The sequence below is a fragment of the Amphiura filiformis genome, chromosome 1, assembly GCF_039555335.1.
Source record: "Amphiura filiformis chromosome 1, Afil_fr2py, whole genome shotgun sequence".
In the NCBI taxonomy this organism is placed as follows: domain Eukaryota; kingdom Metazoa; phylum Echinodermata; class Ophiuroidea; order Amphilepidida; family Amphiuridae; genus Amphiura; species Amphiura filiformis.
In genome coordinates this window covers 96,957,539-96,971,552 of record NC_092628.1, presented here as the reverse complement: position 1 = coordinate 96,971,552, position 14,014 = coordinate 96,957,539, and the positions used below count along the sequence as shown (strand labels likewise).

General features: G+C 35.6%; 1 protein-coding gene across 1 annotated transcript; it reads left to right on the top strand.

Moving 5' to 3' along the window:
• The first annotated feature begins 387 nt into the window (after positions 1-387).
• Positions 388-12,925, top strand: LOC140159022 (E3 ubiquitin-protein ligase RMND5A-like). The gene is made up of 9 exons (XM_072182347.1): positions 388-558; positions 1,745-1,890; positions 3,180-3,317; positions 4,073-4,173; positions 4,831-4,997; positions 5,611-5,776; positions 6,231-6,333; positions 6,616-6,770; positions 7,976-12,925. The coding sequence occupies exons 1-9, from the start codon at positions 423-425 to the stop codon at positions 8,037-8,039; spliced, it is 1,176 nt and encodes a 391-aa protein (XP_072038448.1). The 5' UTR covers positions 388-422; the 3' UTR covers positions 8,040-12,925.
• The last annotated feature ends 1,089 nt before the right edge of the window (positions 12,926-14,014 follow it).

Genomic DNA, 14,014 nt, shown 5'->3' with positions numbered 1-14,014 from the left:
TATGGGGGGGGGGGGCTGAAAGGTATTCCAGCCCCCACACCAAAATTACCCGGGAAAATTACCTACTATAGGCCTACGATGATTTTTATTTTTGGGTGGATCATCCTAGGATCCAGGGCCTAGGATAAAATTCAAATACATACTAAAAATTACCCAAGCCGCCGCCCCCTGCACTAATAAATTTTCAACAATTTGCAATCAAATTGGTGGGTTTTTTTTCTTTGTTTTTATTTTTTGTTATTTGTTATTTTTGTTGACGAAAAGGTCTAAAAAATTCGCGCAAAGAAAGAACGAGTTTTCACGTGTGTTTCAATGGGACGCTTTATTCATAGGCCTTTTTGAAGGCCCATGTTTTATTGGTGGTGTGCGCCCATAAGTCCATGAGGGCAGCAGACTTCCGGTGTAAGCAAATAAAAAACAAAATGGATTCTTGTATTGGTGTTGAAAGGGAAATTGACAAAGTACTTGGTAAATTTGACGGAATTAAAGGCCATGCTGATAAAACATTTGAAGAGCTGATAGAGAGTGTACGGAGCGTCAAAGAGGAGCTTGAACACGGTAACAAAAGCATAGCAATATATAATAAAATTACCTCGGATTTATCAATCGTCATCGACAACATTATAAATTGCAATTTGCATGATTGAACGTCCCATCGTGATTCACAATCATAACAATGCAATGGCCAATCAATGCAATGATTATGACATTACATTCACATTCACAAAGGCTGCATGCATGACTAAAATTATTATACATTAAGGACCGTCGATACAATATTTTAGGTCGACCTAGGATTTTTTTCTCCCAGCTTGACCCAAAACGCGTTAGTATTAGACTAGATTAAGTTTCAAGTACAACTTCAAGTATAAATAACATACAAGGATGCAAGGGTGAGATGGCCAAGTGGTTAAGGCGTTGCGCTGCTGGCCGGGAGATACGATCGACGAGGGTTCGAGCCTTGGGCTTGCCTTAGGTGAAAATTCTCTTCCCTCCCAAAAAGTTCCTATGGTTAGAAAATTAAGACGCACTCTCTTGTTAGACATGCCACAATCGAATGATCGGCCCTCATGAATATAATATGCGAGAATTCACAGCATACAATTGTACAATGCACAGGGACTTTGACTGTTGATGTAGTCTCTAGTAGTCTGTGGGGGAATCACACCTGGAAATCACCTCTGGAAATGCCATTTAAACCTCAATGTGGTTGTTAAGAATCGAGCATGCTGACTGGCTTAGCAACTGTCCACTAGTTGTTTTTAGACCAATCGGGCTATTACGTACTTCGCTACTGAAGAAGGCTGTCACATGCATTGATTGGCTTCAATTACGGAAAATGGTTTATGCAACCAATCACAAAACGGGTTATCGCGTCCATCGGAATTTTGCACACATCACGTCCCGGTGCCATGTGCGTTACCGCTGAGCATGCATGGGAATCGCTTTTGAGTTGTTATGGTATAAATTCAGCTTCTGAGCTACGCTGCATATTCGCACACCTGTGGTTTACGAACCATATCTGACGTTACTCTGTGAATTTTGCGATTCTTAGTAAGCACTGTCTCAAGTTTTAGGAGTAGGAGAGGAGCCTGAAATAAAAGGTCGGGTGGGTGGGGGTTTACTGTGTCATGTACTCAAATTACTAGTCCTAGTTGACAATGGTAAATTGCAAATAGACTCCTCCCGAATATTTTTTGTTCATGCTTAATCCCAACTGATTTTGTTTCTCTCATGTACACAGCAATACCAGAAAGTGAACTGAATGCAGTGCACAACCTGATACTCACTCCCAGTTTAAAAAGAATCAAAGAAGTTACATCACGTCTCAGCAATGAACACAAGGAGATTCACAGCTCTGTGTCTAAGGTTGGCAGGGCCATAGATAAAGTAAGTGCCTGTACACTCATACTATTACATGTCCTGTCCTTTATTTGACTTATAACAGACAAATATTTTTGGTTTTTGTTAAGTCCCAATTTACGCTTGCATAAATTCACATCAATCATGTCCCAACTTACGCCACAGAAAATTCACTTAAGCTTAACGCCGGTCACATATTATGCAAATTACAACTAGTGTAGATGCTGCTCAAAAACTCTGTTATGAGTCATTTTTCTTTGCCATTTATAAATTGAACCAAATATATAGGACATATTTTTAGCTGGCATGGCATACGGTATATCAAAAGGCTACACATTTTAAACAAAATGCCATACAATTTTGAAAGTAGAATAGCAGTTTTGCAATGTGAAAGAAATATTTATTCACAAGTCGATCACCTGAACTACTCTATATCTTTCAACTATAATGTGCCCGAAAATTTGGACAGTAGCAAGGACATTTATATTTATTATTCAGTTAAAATGCATATTAACAAGAAGTATTTCCATTTAAATTCAGTCCAAAAACGCACAGTTTGTTTTACCGTAAAATGATCAAGCATTTGTCAATACTAGCATTAATGTGGTATTTAATTTGGTTATCGTCTTATCATTGAATGATATTTACTAAACCCAATAAGATCATAGTTTGTGTATCCAATTGGTCTGGGTGGACATATGCGTGGGCCCTGATGGGACCAGGCTCTAGCCAAGCTAAAAAGCTTATTTACCAGGGTTGGTGTGATGACTTTATCATGGGGTATAGCAGTTTTTGGGATTAAAAAAATTTAAAAAATCGATTTAAATAAAAAAAATCTGATTTAAATCAAATAAATCGATTTTTTTTTTGATTAAAAAAAAAATCAAAAAAATCGCCAAACCTGTTATTTACATACTGGCCTGTGGAGAGCTGGAGAATAGACAGAAACAGAATTGAAGAAAAAGAACAAGGAAAAGAAAGGTGTCTCCCAACAAGTCAAGTTCACAATTTTGCTCTTAGCCCTTCGGTTGAGAAATAAGTAATTGAAATTCTTGTTCCTGGCAGTGAGTATGTGCTAGGCAATGATTTGTTGCATTGGAGTTACAAAATGTACACAATTGTTAATCAATTGACATTTACTAAAAAACAACTTGAATTCCTTGATCATAGTGTTCTTACATTGTACATGTATATATAATTAATGCACATTCCAAGCAGAAGTTTGGATATTAATTGGCACTTAACTAAATTTAAGACTGTTTCCAATAGCTTGATAGGATCACATAATTGTAATCAACATATTCATTTTTTAACAGAATTTTGTAAGTGACCTGATAGATCTGAACAGTGAGCCAACCTTTGAAACACCAGAACGAATGCGTCTGTTGAATGAGGTAGTGTGTGAACATTTTCTGAGACAAGGGATGCTGGACATTGCTGAGAAACTAACACAGGTGAGTGTAGGATCAGGATATTGAGGTTGATCACTGTGCATCAGTTGTTTTGAGGGTAATGTGAAAAATCTAAACAGTTTTCTTTTGGAACCAAGGATCCAAATGCTAATTTTTTCACAATTCCCCCAAAAATTGTAATTTTGTTTGAATACGAAATACAATTTTAGTTTTATCGTTCATTTTCCCTTTACTGTTTCAAATGGCCTACAAAGTGCTTAATATGTAAATTGTTAGTACGTAGTTTCATACCATGTGGAGGTCTGCTGTTAAACATTGGTAACCATGCAATGTACACATGTTTTAGCAAATTAATTTCTGCATCATGTATATTTAAGAGATTATGCATGTAACATAGAACCTTACCAAGTCTGTCCAATGTTTAAAACGTGACTCATGGTTTATGGATGGAGTTGCTTTGCATTTAATTGGAGCCACTGCAATATATAGGTCAAGTGCCTTAGAGTTGCAGAAGATCAAAGAGAAGCGAATGTCCCATTATGTATTCACCTAACAAGAACTTGCATTTTTTATGTGGCAAAATATTAATTTATGTGGCAAAATTTAATTACCGACCCTGACTTTGGAGCTTTAAGGTCAATAAAAACCATTTTTAGGCCTAATTATATGCAGTACAGGTTATAAAACGTTGAACCTTTACTACCAATAATATTTTGCCATCAAAACGTTCACCACTTGAGTAGTTTCAAAGTTGAATTATAGATTCTGTTACATTATTTCCATTGTATGATTGACAGGAAGCAAGACTAGATATGCCAGCTGAGGTAAAGGAGCCATTCATAGAAATCAACCAAATCCTTGAAGCACTCAAACACAAGGAGTTACAACCAGCATTAAGGTAATAAACAACATTCCTAAAAATTTAGACTGGGTGCACATATAATAAAATCGAACAAATTGAGGACTAAGTTTGACATTTTTGCACTGAGAGAGAAAGAACAAAGAACATTCATCAGCTTCAGTTTGGCCATGCTGCTCTGCAAAATAATAATACTGCTAAAAGCATGTCAATTGAAATGTAAAAGATCCTTGTTTTGTGGAAGTGGATTGGCCGCACAGTCTGAAAAGGTGTAGGTGAGGGGCTCAGCTGGGGCATAACGCCATGAATTAAAAGACGGAGCAAGTGACAATTTTCAGTTCAGTGTCATGAATGTCGAGATACCGTGCTGTGTTGTAAGAATCCCATTTAAAAAAAAAAAATTAATGCATGGATCCTTAAAGTGAAAGCCCCACTTTTCCTTGGGGAATTAGTCAAGGTTAAAATTTATCCATGTAAATTCTGTTTTGTCTGTCATCAAAGTAACAGGTGTATTATCAGTTCTTCTGTGGAGAACTGGGCAAGCGGGGCTTCCTGTTTCAGGACTCTCTGTGTGTTCTTTGAGAATACAGATATTCTTATAATAGTAGTTGTATAAGGGTTCCTGTTTCCACATTACACATCACATACTGTACATTGTATATATTCTCATATTGAGTATACCTTTTTAACTTGCAGATGGGCAGTGGTACACAGAGAGCAGTTGCAGGCACAACACAGTTCCTTAGAGTTCAGGTTACACAGGTTACGCTTCATTGAACTCATCACAGGGGGTGTTGACAGACAACAAGAAGCTCTTTTATATGCCAAAAATTTTGCACCCTTCGCACAGGAACACGCTAAAGGTAGGGAATTACAGAAAGAGCAGAAAATGTAGCATGATGGGGCTAATAAAAAGCATTATCATCATTAACGATATCAGTCTAGATTTAAGTACTTTGCTCTGTTTGTGATTGTGCAACCAAAACAGAAATACTTTCAAGACCACAGCCCCTAATGCCACTCTTAATGAACTGAGTCTCCAAATAATGACCAGCAGGGTGTTGGTAGTCTTTCATCATCTTGAACTTTTGACAATAGCATTGATACTTCAGAAGGCACTCAATGAAATAAAATGCAACAGTTGCTCTTGCACCAAATGCTATCCTGTTGTTAGTAACTTTGGATGATATTTTATTTGTATGGAAAGCACATGTTTATCATCCTAAGGAACAAGCTACAAGCAAAGCTGTACTATTCAGTTTCATGGCATTCTAGTATTGTAAAATAACCTGCATATTCATTTCTGACATTGTGCAGTAATTTATAGGACTTACTTTGATGTGGCATTTAGTGGTCCTAAGGTTTACTGTTTTAAAAGCAAAATTCAGAGTGATTCTTCCAAGCAGTATAACCTGTTTTTAACTTTTAAAAATCCTCTTATTTCATTTCAATGTTATTTATTTATTTTCTTGACAGAGTTACAAGTGCTGATGGGTAGTTTATTATTTATAAGACAAGGCTTAGCCCACACACCATATAGCCATTTATTGGATCCCATCAACTGGCTGGAGATCTGTGACATATTTACTCAGGATGCTTGTGCTTTATTAGGTCTCTCAGTGGAAAGTCCTCTGACAGTAAGGTAGGGCATATATATTAAACAGTACTTGCAGGCTTTGGGATTTGAGAAGAGCATAGTGTGAAGAGTTCAGATGCAAAAGCTGATAAATGCAATTTTTCAAGTTTTAAAATACCACCATCATTTGCCCTATAATACTAACTTTTAATTGACACTAATTATAAATCTCCAAAGTAAATTTGTAAAACTAGGATCAAAAGTAACACACATTAGGCCTGTTGATGAGGTCTGGCATACCCATTTAACAAAATGTCACATGCCAATCAATGTGCTCATAATTGTCTCACCAATGACTTTAATTGTTAGATAGATGTACCATTTCCCATATGAGCAATTACTTGAATATCAGTTACAAGAGAAAGAAATTAAACACTATTTGTTCTAAAAATAATATTAAGGTATAAATTTGAAATTGATATGTACACATAATCAATATTGCCGTCACTATTTCTTGCAGTATATCAGCAGGTTGTACAGCGCTGCCAGCATTGTTAAATATCCGTCAAGTAATGCAACAAAGACAGTGTTCAGTTGTATGGACAGCTAAGGATGAGTTACCGGTAAGTGATAGTCTTACAAACTGAATGAAATGAGTTAAACAGGGTTTGTCAATATTCCGTTAATAGATCCTCTCCAAAATGATGTTGATTCCAAGTTTATCAGTGTTAAGATTTTGAAGTTTTGTAAACTTTGAAATATGATTAATAGAGACTCACAGAGGTGCTTGATAGCTTTTTTGTGGAAACTGGAATAAATTATGGAAAGTTTTATGATTTAACGAGGAAAATACCAATACTTGAACGGACTCATTGTTCAATGTTTTCATTCTTCTTTCTCCCCAGATTGAGGTTGACTTGGGCATGAATAGAAGATACCACTCCATCTTTGCCTGTCCAATCTTAAGACAACAGACATCTGATTCCAACCCACCGATGAGATTAGCTTGCGGTCATGCCATCTCAAAAGACTCACTCAATAAACTCATCACCGGCAATAAGTAAGTGCCTACCTCTGAATTCTTCAATATAAAGTTTTAAGTGATTAGTTCATGAAACAAACAGTCCCTCGGTTTTGAGATTTGTTATCATGTTTTTGAGTGCAAAGACTTGGCAGCATGATTAGACAGTATGGTGCCGATATGTTTGTTTTCAGCAATTTTTCCAGTTCCAAGCAGTTTTTCAGGAAACACCTTGTGAAGTTTTATTTTTAAAACCATGACATCTTGATGTGAGGACAAGGTCTTTCTCATTAAGAAATAAAAAAATATGTTAATTTATTTCTTCAAATACGGACATGATATTTGTCGACTTATTGTTACAAACAAACACAAAAAGACAGAAGATGATTATTATGATTAATAGGTAATTTTGGTCTCAAATAAAAGCTGTTACCTTATCTTATATGGTGTACAGCATATAAGAACAGTTTTCAACCAGGCAAATTAAAAATACTAGACCTAGTTCTTGAGGGGCCCACAAAAGGTTAATTATGCTGAGCTAATATGAAATTTAACAACTTTCAGAGGGAAACATCTTAGAATTATTCTTGTATATTATATTATAAATGTCTGTATATCGCAATGAGGTAGAAAGGATAGAGTGCCCTGCTCGCCGAATCTGTGAAGCAGGTTTGGGTCCCGGTTTGGGTGCTGTATAAATACACAAAGTTGAACAAATCATGTATTAAAACGCATTAAATTTCCCAGTATACCATTAAAAAAAAAAAAAAAATTGCTGAATTATAAAGGCAAGCACGCCTGAATCTGGTATATCACCAGTGTTGCCACGCTAAACAACTCTACTACTTTATGAAATTTCGCCTTCAGTGGTCATGGTAGTAGAGTTGTTTAGGGTCCGCATGGCAACGGGCTTAATGAACTAGATTTAGGAGCGTGCCTGCCTTTATTATTCAGCAATTTTTTGATAAACAAATGGTACACAGTAAAGTTGAACATGCTAAAACAAGTAATTTATTTAATTTTATTAATCCATACATGCTAGAGTAAATTTAGTTCCCATTTTAGTTGCATTTGATGCTGATTTTGTTAGGTCCTTCATTTCATAATGCCGTATTCAGTGTGTGATTGTCAATGAAACGGCAACGTACCAGTTCGAGCTCAGCGATCTATGTTTTTCTACGTCATTGGTATATCGTGTTCAATCACATGACTTTCATAACCTCTAATTGTGTGTTACTTTTCAGAGTGAAGTGTCCATACTGTCCGGTTGAATCCACACCTGCAGAGGCCAAGCAAATACGACTTTAACTCAATAATGTTATGTGATTTTATCACATCAAAACACAGCAGTTGTTGCAAAACCAGATTTAAAGAAAATAAAGATAAGAAAAGAAATTATGAAAAAAATATGGATACAAATTATGTATCAGATTTAAAGAAAATATGTTTACAAAATTAAGAATTTATTTTAGGAATTGTTCAGTATTTTTCACATAAAATAAATATTCTACATCTCACACCAACGTGTAAGATTACTTTTAAAACAAAAAAGCAGTTCAATTTGTTAAGAAAGTGAACTATATTTGCAGTTCTATAACTTGGTTAAGAAAGTTTACATTGTTTGGATACAATTCTGTGTATTGATGAGATGGGTCACATATATTGTTTATAGATGGATGAATTGTGTGGCTAAAGACTATACATGCAGACTGACGATGCTTTCAATTTGTTTGCATGGAACAATTCATGATATCTTGCCATTTTGCAACGTATGGTCATACCCAGCTACAACCTAGAGGAGAGACTTGAACTGGTTCAAATTGCAGAAAGTGTACAGATAAAGTGGTATAGCAAAATTCACATCAGAAGAATGAGTTTCATGCCTAATCTAATGTATGGAGAAATAGTACAAAATGATACAGGAAGTGATATCAATTTTATAACTATGAAACTTTGAGAAATTTCAACACCAGTCCTGTAAAATTTGCTGATGATTTTCTTCTCAACATGTTAGGATAAGTATGTTTAATATTACCCATTAAATGTAATGCATTGCATACACACTGTAGTTTGAATGACATTGTCAATTGTTATGCCTTGATTCAATGACACAAAAATGTCATAGATTTTGAAGGAAATGCTAATATCTTGAAGGTATCTGTGCAATGGTGTAAAAGTAGAGGTTTACAATAACAGTGGGTTTTGTCATTCCATGAGTGTTTTTCACTAGCATTTGTGATTAATTGTAAGTCCTAAACCCATCGTAAGTCCCCTGGTTCTCAAATGGCAGCCTGCGGGCCAGGCCAGGCCCATCAACCAATTTTGGTTGGCCGTTGAACAGCTCTGAATTGTACAGTAAACATAGTAAACCAAGGTGAATTTGGCGCTCAAACACAAATCTTTGAAATGATTTCGGTGCTCTGTGGCCCGCCAGCAAATAATTGAGAACCTGTGTGTTAGAGTTACAATGGGTTATTGGTTAAAGGACTTCTAATACATCTTTAAGTTGAGTGAAATGCACTTCTGGTTTGAATTGTATACATGTACAGGTGTATAATTGTAATGCCATATGTTGATGACTTTATATTTTCCTCTACAATTTCAAGCTCTCTGTATAGTAAAGAATGTAATTTCTGGACGATATATTTCATACTGAGGATACAACTCAATTATTTGTCATCTCATTTAGGTCTTTGAAGAAATTCAGTGTTTACAAAGGCAGGGATGTACATTAAAACCAGCCCAATACCCAGTAATTGTAACTTTACTGTTGGACAGGTAAACTTGTAAAATATCTGGTTGCCCCTGATAGCAATTTAACAATTTAGGTATAAGGTGGTTCTTCCTTCATGTAATTCGTACACAGAATTATCCTATGGCCAAGACTTGATTGAGTGATTTTGCAGCTTTATTCAGTAAGCTGTATAATCCCTCAATGAAGTCTTGACAGGGAGCTCATTTTGTGTAGTATTTCATTATAATTTGTGTTGTTTACCTTCTGGACTGGCTAGTACTAACTTTCTAAGGAAACCTTTATACCCATATCATACTAGCAATTGCAGCGTGTGACTGATTTGAAGATCAAAATTGTGATTTTTGTCTTCGCAAAAGCAGGCGGTTGCGAAAGCAGACGAGACCTGCGTGGTTCGAGAACCGCCTTGTTACAGGGAGGTAGCGACAAAGTTGCTTTCAAATCAACTGGTTATGACTTATTGATCCGATATTGGCAATTACTTTTCCGATAAGCCACAAAAGTTACATAACAAAAAACCTACGCTCCTTGCGATTACGTAGTATGATATGGCTTTAAGGCATGCCGTGTATAAAGAAGCATGATGTTATGATCCATTTGCAACATGTGGATCAATAGAGTTATACTTATCCTTCACATTACACTGGTTTCCAGAGAATAATGACACTCTCTCGCATGTGGTACGCATACACAGTGTAAACACAGAAGTGGGAATCTAATTGGGCCATTCAATCGAATTACAATCGTCACACAATCATAACAAAAGACTGGTAATCTGATTGGCCGATTGATGTATCAAAGCTGCATTCGGCTCTCATGAAGTGTGACAAATGTCGCTCATTAACAGGGAGAGCGCATGATCAGAGCAATACAGTGTCGTTCTTCTGTGGAAGCTAGTGTAATGCCTTCAGCAGCCACTTTATATTTCTGAAAGACATTTTCATGCACTCATTAGCTTGGTTCAAATTTTTTGAATTGCAGGGTTTTATAACATATTTGGGTAAGTTCCAAACTTGCTATACAGATTTCATTGAAAAGCTCAAAAGTGCTCATCAGCCCAATTGTGAAAAAATGAATACTGAATAAATTATGCATAGCCGTATGTAACTCCCACTGGTAAATTCTGAATTTGATTTACAGGTCACTTTGTGAACCTGGATTTGCTCGATAGCAATTCTGTGGAATATGGAATAAATTGTGAAAAGTTTTGTTATTTAGGCATCAGAACCAAATTTAATTGAACTTTGGATCGACCGTCAATGCTGCTTCGATGCTTGTTATTAATGAACAATCAACTAATTAGTTGGACTTAATGGTAAATTTGTATTGGTCAATATCATTACATGCAAAGATTTATAGTCAATTAATTGATTTCGTAAATAATAGCGATTGACCAAACATCAATGGTTGAAAGATGAAACAAGAAATTTGGTTCTATTGCCTTCATGAACTATGTTACCAAACATTTGAACCAGGCCATTGTATTCAATTCATGTAATAATAATAGTCTGACTCACTCTAGATTTGTTAACAAATCCTTTGAAAATTTGGTATTTCAGGGAAATTTTATCATATACTGAAATACACAAGAAATTGTGGGAAATTCAATTTGTTATCATTGCAGGAAGTTGGGTCATCTTGTTAGGAAAAACATTTCCCAGACCTTACTATAACTCCTTTACCATGTATGACCTACTTGTTTCTATACTGAATTGGTTCTTTAATCAGGTGTATTGCATAATAGCATCTGGTATACTTTTGGAATGTGCAATAATGGCAGACACACATGGTAGGTTTTCTGAGCTGTCAATCTTTGAATTCTCTTTTATGGTGCCTGTGTGTCCTTCAAGTGCATTGAGATGGATTGATGAGTACATAGTCCAGAACTCCATAGTTGTTTTGGTCACCAGCTAACACAATAGTGTATTCCTTCTCTGTTTATGTCCATCCGCAAGATTTTGACCAGGTTAGGATTACCTGTTTTTATTCTCAAATCCTTGGTAATGGTGACCCCTTCTCAATCGCACATTTTGATCAAATTGTCCTGCTCTTGTTCTTATATTACTTTGTTGAGTTTATCTTACTCACACTGCTGGAAGAATGATGTACACACCTGCTTCTTCTCCATCACCATGTATGTGTACACCTCATCCTCCCTACTCCTTCCTTCCTTCCCCCTCTCTCCCCAGCCAGGAGAATATTGCTTGCTGTGTTTTTGCAGTTTGTTATCTGATCCTATATTAAAGGAAGATTAGTCAAATATTATCATTTTGATTGATTGATTGATTGAAATCAACATGCATCCGACATATGCAAAGATTCATAAGGTCAGGGCCAGGTTAAACTGAATTTATACTTCATTGCTGAGTGACAAACAATTGGTTTTTGACCAGTGAGGTAGTGCGCAACAAAAAGCATACTACCTCAGTAAAAATCCAATTGCTTGTCACCCAGTTATGGAAGTATAAATTCAGCTTTCTAATTAATTTTCTTTCCAAACATTTCAGATAAACTTGTGGCCGATAGTCTGGCGAACTGCATTCTTTTTTCAGGTCGCATGGTTTATACATCAAATTCATGTAATTTTTTGTATCATATTTTGTACATAAAACATTTATATTGTTATTATTAATGTTATTGATAATTATGATTATGTGTGTTACGCTATTGCAATTAGTGCAACCATTGTAAATTATATGTATAGGATAAACAATGTATATTTAAAGTAGTCAAATTAGGTAGTTCAACAAAACACCATCTTAAAATAATAATCAAAATTGTTTTTACCCAAGGTATGTGTGTGCTTGTCAACTATGCTGATCATAATGACATTATTCACAATTATTTGGTCCATTTGTTGGCCCATAAATGAATTTCAATGTTGGTCTTTTGGTGGTGCTTAAACATAACAGCCAGTTTGACAGCTTCTTGCCAACATTCTTATAATAATTCATAACATCAGATAGAATGTGTCAAGGGATTCAAATTTTGCACTATTTGTTAGTTTTTCCACATTGAAATATAAGCCAAGAAATGCAACACATGTTGTACTAACAGTGCCAGTGTTTGAATCTCTTACAACATCAACATAAAGAACAGTATTAGTTTTCACACTGCTGATATGGGTTTGAAAAAAAGAAATCGTTTAACCTTTAATAACATTGTGTTACCAGTTAGTGACACCATAACAGGTTGATTTTGTCCCATCTATTTTGAATAAGGGGGCAATATTTCTCTTGCTGACTAAATTGCCTCTGGTTGGTACATCACTGATATTTGATACAAACAATTTTGAAAATTATTTTATATGTGGAAACCAGAAAAAAGTCCAGATATTAAGACTATAAAAAATGACAATGAGAGATGGCCAAGGATTGTGGAGTAATAAGCCACTGTAGGATAAGCCACTGGTTTGATCAAATAAAGTCTGTTACTGATTTCATGAATAGGCTTGATCCTTCATTGGTTTAACATAATACGCATAATTTGGGATGTTTCTAGCCTAAAATTTATGTTATGTGTGAAGACAACAATATTTGCATACTGCAGCAATAGTGAGAGATTAATGACCCAAGCCTGGCAACTGTCAATCAAAAATCATGGGGTAGGTGTGTTCTACGATTGAAACAGTACTCACAGTATTCAGCATCGAAGTGGTTACGTAATTCTCTTGGTTACCGGATCACGCTACTTTGGTATGCCTTCGAGTGCCATATACTTTATGTGGTGATCATTTCGATCGTGGTTCATTACTCTAGAGCGTGATCCCGTTGACATAGTAACATTACGTAACTTCGATACTGAATTGCCATCTGCATATGTATGTAAATTTTAAGGTAAAAACCTCCCTAATGATTCGTACAATGAAGTGACTTCACTGATTGTACAGGGAGTGAATATGAGTGTCACAGGTCTGAAATGACTTTGTACAGGATGTCCCTGAAAGAACTGTACCATCAGAAACTTTTATTTGTGGTATTTTAATGCTCAAGCCAAACAAGTAAATAGTTTGTTGTTGAGGAATAAACAAGTATATCATATTAATATACTTTTTGGCAATTGACCATTCCATTCTTGAATTATAACAATTTGAAAATCAGCTCTTTTTAATCCATTCCACAGAATCAAACAACCTATTTGAACATTCATGGCAATAGATGCCCCATGCTCAGCACTTGATGCAGATCATTGATTATTCGAATCTGGAAAAGGATTCACGATTTGGTATTTTCGTACAATTCTTTGTTGTCAAGAATGAAACAGTCAATATTCCAAATTCAAAAAGTGTATGCAAGCTGTTTTACTATGCAAATGCAAGTATTCCATCATGTTTGATTGGGGCATCAAAATACCCCAAAATTGCATGTGTATTATAGTCAAGTAGAATAAAACTAGACAAAACAAATAAAACTAGACAAAATAAATACAATTTGATGACGTCTTTTCTTTACATGTGCAGACAATAAAACTTGGATATCAACTTCAAGCTGGAGCACACCCTTGCTCGAGCAATGACAATTGTGAAATTATT